The 7,500-nt window shown below is 44.3% G+C and overlaps 1 protein-coding gene across 21 annotated transcripts in view; it reads right to left on the reverse strand.

Annotated features, from left to right (window-relative positions):
* ATP8B (ATPase phospholipid transporting 8B) overlaps nt 1-7,500 on the reverse strand; it is a 223,590-nt gene that overhangs the window by 35,278 nt on the left and 180,812 nt on the right. For all 21 annotated transcript variants that reach the window (XR_015191973.1, XM_086548386.1, XM_086548382.1 and 18 more), the window contains one exon: nt 5,590-5,648. Coding sequence is in view for 20 of the 21 variants with exons in the window: in XM_086548386.1 (XP_086404512.1) it covers nt 5,590-5,648 (59 nt within the window). In the remaining variant the exon portion in view is untranslated. The remainder of the gene's footprint in view (nt 1-5,589; nt 5,649-7,500) is intronic.

Genomic DNA, 7,500 nt, shown 5'->3' on the forward strand with positions numbered 1-7,500 from the left:
CCTCCCCCAAACCCCCACCTGATCTCCGCCTTCCGTTCGTCACTCACCCCACGTACTTGCAAGGTCGAGAAAACACACTTAAAAAAGGAGAAGAAAGTCATAAAGATACATATCAAAACACGAAAATCCATATCGCGGTTTATCCATGATTTAAACTACCGCTTTGCCATTACACCATCGATCAGTTAACGTGGCGAGAGAGTCTATCCCGGAATCGGTGGTAACACGACAGTCGTATATAAGGACCAGCAACAACAGCGTTCGGATAAAGAGAGAAAAAAATACTTTAAGAGCGGCTGGTTTACATTAGAATAAAAAAAAAAGTTTTCGGCCCAGTTGAAGCGCAGGGAGGTGAGGTGGGGTGGGGGAGGTGGGATAGGGTGGGGTGGGGATACGACTCACCCTCACCCCCCACCCTCTTCTCCTCCTCCTCCTCCTTGCCGAATCGTTGTAAATGGGCCACTTTACGTTGAGCCAGTTCAGTTACCGGGTTCTGGTGCATGTTTTGCTTCCGTCCTTCGAAAGGTCATCCGGGAGTTGGCACTCTCGTGTAAACACCGTGTTTGTGAATTAGGAATAGGGCGGATGGAGAGGAGGGGGAGGAGGGGAGGAGGGGAGGAGGGGAGGAGGGGAGGAGGAGGAGGAGGAGGAGGAGGAGGAGGAGGAGGAGGAGGAGGAGGAGAAGGAGAAGGAGAAGGAGGAGGAGGAGGAGAAGGAGGAGGGGGAGGAGGAGGGGAAAGAGAAGAAGAGGAAGCTACCGAAAAGAAAGAAATGTAGCAAGAGAAAGAACCACTCACGGACACGCCCACAGACACCTATACGTGATGAAAAAGTTCATGGCACATTTCTTAAAAGTTGTCAGGTAGTTCAGCGGAGACGAAGTTAGTCTAGATTACAGTCGGTTAACCAACCCAACAAGAAATAAATTACCTTCAATTTTGAACGTGATATCAAATGTCCAACTTTCCTAACTTGGGAAGGAAGGCTCATAATTCAGGGGATTTTCTGCCCTTTAAAAACCACATAATCCGCCTCCCATAGGCTTAATTAGAGAGCTAATTTCGGCTAATTTCCCCGAGATCAAATACTTACTTCCCTCATTCAGTTCGCTCGAGCCAGACGAAAAGGACCGAGACGAACAGCGAAAGAATGATTCCTGGGTTCTCAAACTTTTAATCCGGATACGAAGAAAAGTCTATAGTTACGCAAGACATTTACTTAAAAAATAGTAACAAAAACAAAGGCTGAGATCTTTCGTGTAAGCCAGGCAGTGTATCTTCATAAAACATGATACTACATTGTATGTTACGATTTTTTCTGGCTTCAAGACAACGTCTATTCCCACCAATCATATGGTCACCCTCATTCAAAACAAGACGCATACATCTCTGCTTCTTACGTATGTGGCAGCAATACTTGGAAGTAAATGGATTGCTGGTAACACTACACTTTGGGAATCTGAGCGCGAGAGGTAAGAGGTGGTGGTAAGTAGTGTCCACAATTTTGCTCTTATCAATACTATAGAATTCCTCTACCGTCATGAAGCTGTTTACCTCCCACTGGTAAATGTCAATCCGATATATTGACAGCAAAATAAGCGTCGCCCCTCTCCTCTCTTCTCCTCCCTTCTCCTCTCCTCTCTCACTTGTCTCAATAAAATTGTCATACTCTTTCTCTTTCTCGCTCTCGAACTTTCTCTCACTCTCGCTCTTCAACGTCTTCACCTATCTCTTTCCATTTCTCTCTCTCTTCCCTTCCTTCTCGCTTTCCCTCCTTTATCATTTGACTACCCCACCTCCCCTCCCCCACCCCCATCCCTTAAAGCAACCCAGCAAAGCTCAAATGTACTTCCTATTTAGCTCCCGTGGCCAGGCCATATGCGAGCGAGAGAGCCACGAACAACTCCGCAGTCAGCGCCCGAGATCTCCCAAATGGTCGCTTTATACTTAAAAGACCTAATGACGGTCCTCAGCGACGGGTGGCAGATCTATAACGGACGTCTAGCGATAAAGCGAGAGCCCTAATGAGCCGCTAACAATGCGACATGACATGCATCTCAAGCATGGTTAAGCGTACTTCCTTTAGCAAACACCTCGACAAGCTAAGGCAAAATTGAGAGTCTCGAATGGACCTGAAATATTAGCGTCCCCAAAAAGTGTCATCAAGCGGCGGACACAGGACCTGTCATATCATAACAGTGCGAGGTGAGGAGCAGGTAAGGACATGGAATGGACAAAAGTAAACGTAATGGGGTACACATTTTTTTCAAGAAACGTGAGTAGATCCATACCTCTTGTACTTCATTCAGGAACATTCGTCTTACAGTGTATTAATGAGGACATAAGAAACCAATTATTCATTTTCCATAGCATCTATCAATAAATGGCAAGCACTAACAAGAAACACGTTCGTGCTTTTCTTACTAACAGTAAATAATATATTTTATGCATACGGGCACTCGAGTAGCGCTTGCTACTTCAATCCATCTTGCTATATCACGCGAACTTCCATGTTGCGTAGAATACGAAAGCTACTGAATCAATGCAACTAGATTTTTCTAGAGTCAGTCAAATAAATAAAAACTATCAAAAATATAGGACTAGTTTATATGTGCGTGCGTGCGTGTGTATACGCTCGCATTTGAGATAGGCACACTTAATTTCATTCCTATTACCCATCTGACCTTTTACTAGGGGTAAGTGACCTTCATACGCAAGCAAGAACGGACACGAGACGTAAACAAGTCTTCAATGAAATCTATCATCGATTTCTACATCATATTCGCTTTGGGAGTTAAGTGAACGACTTCCTTCTCTCCATTTTATACACGAATCAGCTCGCGTGCAAAATCCTTTTTATTCATTTATTGAGGCTGGAGGCAAATGGAAATTGATCTGTGTACACTCTTGGTTACGTCGTCAGTTTGTGCCGATTGCAGGATTCCAATCATCGCGAATGTTCGACGTATGGGTGCGTGTTTGTGTCTGTTTGTGTGTGCTGAATATCTAGACAGATAAACATATAGTTACTTAGAGAGAGAGAGAGAGAGAGAGAGAGAGAGAGAGAGAGAGAGAGAGAGAGAGAGAGAGAGAGAGAGAGAGAGAGAGAGAGAGAGAGAGAGAGAGAGAGAGAGAGAGAGAGAGAGAGAGAGAGAGAGAGAGAGAGAGAGAGAGAGAGAGAGAGGAGAGAGAGAGAGGAGAGAGAGGAGAGAGGAGAGAGAGAGGAGAGAGGAGAGAGAAGAGAAAGAAGAGAGAGAGGAGTGAGAGAGAGAGAGAGAGAGAGAGAGAGAGAGAGAGAGAGAGAGAGAGAGAGAGAGAGAGAGAGAGAGAGAGAGAGAGAGAGGCGGGGAAAGTGAAGGAGGAGGAGGAGGAGAAAGACGACGAGGAGGAGGAGGAGGAAAAACAGCAGAAGAAGAAGCAGAAAGAGAAGAAGAAGGAAAAGGAGAAAAGATGAGACTGAGGAGGAGCAATCAGAAAGAGATATGGGACGAGGGAGGGAACAAACACACGCACACACACAGATGTATACGAAAGTATTCACATGTGTGTGAGAGAGAACAGATGTGTAGACAGCTAGATAGATAGAACACGAGAAATCAAAAAAGAGGAATAACGAACATATCAGCACTTGCAAGAGTATTAGCAGATGGCATGATCTAGCTGGTATTTTCTAATCGTTTAAACATATGGCCATATCAACCCATTTTTCAAGGATGAAAATAAGCTCCGTGTTCTCTCCTTATAGAATCCAGCCTCTCTGTCGGCGCCAAATCTTTCCCTTCCTGCATGTCGGCCACCTGCAGATTAATCATCAAGTCGCTCTAATATCGCATCGACCCCCTGGGACACGCACAGCACAGTCCTTATCAATATGACGTCCAATACTTGCTTATTGCATAAACAGAGTCCAATGCACGGCGACTGTGTACTGTTGGCACTCAAGCAACCGTTAATCAATCCGACTGTTTGTCAATACTGTTACGAACAAATACTTTTAAGCGACTTCCAGCTATTTCTACCATTACTAACTACCGTCATGTGTCACTACGAGCCAACTACTGTCATACATTAGGGGTCTCTATTGTCATGTGACACTGCTGGCTGTCTAATGCCTAGGGTCTATATATCGCCGTGTAACAGTATGAGCTTCCTTTAGTAATGTGGTTGAACTCGTTACGAACGGCCATGTTACACTGCAGGATACCCATATTGTCCCGTGGTACTGTGTGGCATTGTGGACCATCTATCATCTTCGGACACCAACCGCGGCGCCACTGAACACAATGATGAGGTCGGGCCATTCGGTGGCTTAACAACACGCGGCTGAAAGCAAGAGCTTCTTCACCTTTTTTGTGCGGGCGGACCGGTGATGAGCGCCACCACTGTGTCAGCAGGCATCTTCAGCTTTTATGAGGGGGCACAGCGTCAATAAAGAATGGGAAGAAAGCACCCCTAACCCATGCTACGGACATGACAAACTCAAGACTATACCATTATACCATGACCATTGTCTTGTGCAGTGTTCCCATACGTTTGATGGGTCACTGGGTATGAAGAGTATATGGTAAGTTCCGAATGCTAAAAAATGCCCTATTTCGGAATCGAAACAAAAATATTCGAGCAAATCTTAGAAGCATGAATCTTCATCTAAATATATAGACAAGCTCAGCTGTGGTTCGTAAAAGCGTAGGTAAAAAAGCCAGATAGATGAACCGCCATAGGTAGCCGTGAAAAATCATTAAAAGCACTCCCTTCCATGAAACGTTTTACCATCGAGAAATAACCGAGTTTCATCACGCAACACGAAAGATGTATGTGCGATTCGTACTCCCCTTTAACACGAGGCCACCAACGCTAACAGGCCGATCGCCGGCTTCATTTTTTTTCCTTCTGTTCATCTTTTCTGCGTGCGTGCGTGTGTGTGTGTGTGTGTGTGTGTGTGTGTGTGTGTGTGTGTGTGTGTGTGTGTGTGTGTGTGTGTGTGTGTGTGTATGTGTGTGTGTGTGTTGTGTGTGTGTGTGTGTGTGTGTGTGTGTGTGTGTGTTGTGTGTGTGTGTGTGTGTGTGTGTGTGTGTGTGTGTGTGTGTGTGTGTGTGTGTGTGTGTGTGTGTGTGTGTGTGTGTGTGTGTGTGTGTGTGTGTGTGTGTGTGTGTGTGTGTGTGTGTGTGTGTGTGTGTGTGTGTGTGTGTGTGTGTGTGTGTGTGTGTGTGTGTGTGTGTGTGTGTGTGTGTGTGTGTGTGTGTGTGTGTGTGTGTGTGTGTGTGTGCGTGTGTGCGTGTGTGTGCGAATGGACTTAGACATTCCGACACACCTGCAGATTTTGACGGGTTGTCATTAGCATTATTTCTAGTTCGTGCCAATAGTGAGTGTATTACGGTGTTATTTTGGTATGAATCTTAAGGAGTGAATGGTTGTCTTGGCTAAACACTATCCTACACGTTTGGGGTTAACTCCCAGCATGCCTAAAAATAATAATCTTAAAGACTAATAATTGCTAATGAAAATTGGTCATATACACAAAGATAATTATTAGGAAGGGGTAAGGGGAGTGCGTGGGCGAGAAGCACTCGAGATAAACAGGCATACTTACGGCATAATTGAACTGCGCGTTGAACTCTGGGTTGTTTGGTTTGATGCGCCGCTCAGTCTCTGAAAATAATAAATGAAACCTTGTTAATATAAAATCACTGGGTATGGCAAATACAACAACCATCCTACGTAATTGTGAGCAAGGTTCCCCGATAGAAAAATGTTTACAATTATCCTATCTCACAAATTGCCAGCAAGTAACTGCATAGACAAGTTATCCCTAAAATAATACATAATTTATTTCTAACAAGAAATGTTGCGCAGTACATAGCGCATACATACACACTTGTTCCCAGTACTGAGCTTATTGATCAACTTTCGCCATACAATATTAATTAGTGCCTTCGCGTTCACCAGAAACGACGAAAATGCATATCTATAGCACGATTGTGCCTGTTGTATAGATATACATATATATATATATATATATATATATATATATATATATATATATATATATATATATAAACATATATGTGCATAAAATAGAGCCTATAAATACAAATTAAGTCCAACTCTCATTAGTGCACGCGCGGACTCTTATGTGGAGTAACAAGTGCAAACGAACAATAAACACCATACGGCATTCATAATTCAAGGGGAGGCCTAACGATTCCCATAGGAAGCAAGATGACGTCACGACGTTGTGAATGACGTACCAATGTCACGAACGAGGTCATGAGGTCAGTCCACCCACTCCTCCCCCACCCACGCGTGTTGCTCCCAGCGAGACCCCCCTCCAAGAGGGGACCGTCGCCGTATTTCCCCTCGCCGCAGCCTCGATGCGAAGGGCCATCACAGCAGCGGTAACTCGGCGATAAACAGCGGTGTAACGACTTGTTCCAGCGGAGGTCGACGAAACTGCGGGGATTCCGGCCGACGCGGCATACATTCATACCTATACACTCACTCGTTCACTCTTTCTCTCTTTCTCTCTCTCTCTCTCTCTCTCTCTCACACACACACACACACACACACACTTACACTCACATTCACACATTCACACGCTAATACTAATATTATTTTTTTTCATCACGTTCAACTTTCAAAGATCGGGAAAGACATCACAATCGGGATTATGGTGCTACAACCAGTTGACCGTATAAAAATCCGTACACTGCTATGGTATACTCAACCTTGTACAACATAACCACAGACCATATGCTGTCTTTCGTCCACCGCAAACAAATGAATACATAGGGAATTTTTAAAAAGTGCAACCTCATTTGTGCAATCAAATTTATTCAGAGAAATAGGAACACAGATAAAAAAAAAAATCCTACACGATAGCTGCACATACAAATACTCGCTTGGATACAGCAGATACATTTTTTTTTGCCATTATATCGAAAATGAACCAATCTGTCTATAAAGACCACCTGCCAATAAAGAATATTCCGTTACTTCCCAAGGTCGGTGTTCCTATACAGGTTTGATCAATAACAGAAAACGGTTATATAGATTGACATAATTGCATCAACATTTCTTTAAGCGTCGTATGACAGCAATCGGCACAGCGCATGAGAGAAGCAGCAGTAACATTTACCACGCGAGAATCAACCAATTAATTACCGTTTCCAGGTAGAGAGGAAGGAATGGGGAGATGAGATATAGACTGTGAGAGGGAGAGAGAGAGAGAGGAGAAGGAGGAGGGATGGGGAAGGGGAGGAGTAGTAGGAAAGTAAATAGTGGAGGGGGAGGTAGAAGAGGAGGAGGAGGTGGATTAAAAGAACATAAATAACAAGAAAAAAAAAAGGAGAATGGAATGGGAGAATAGTGGAGGGAGGGCTGGGGTCCATAGCGTGAGATATTGGAAGACAACTGAAGCAGGGAGAATGTCTCATCCTGTTCCTGCGCGATAGGCAAAGGACTTTCGCTCTTACAACCGGATTATAGTGAGGCCGTTTTACCT

This window comes from Penaeus japonicus, unplaced genomic scaffold, assembly GCF_977035675.1.
Source record: "Penaeus japonicus unplaced genomic scaffold, GWHDUDI00000001_assembly GWHDUDI00000020, whole genome shotgun sequence".
Classification (NCBI taxonomy): Eukaryota; Metazoa; Arthropoda; class Malacostraca; order Decapoda; family Penaeidae; genus Penaeus; species Penaeus japonicus.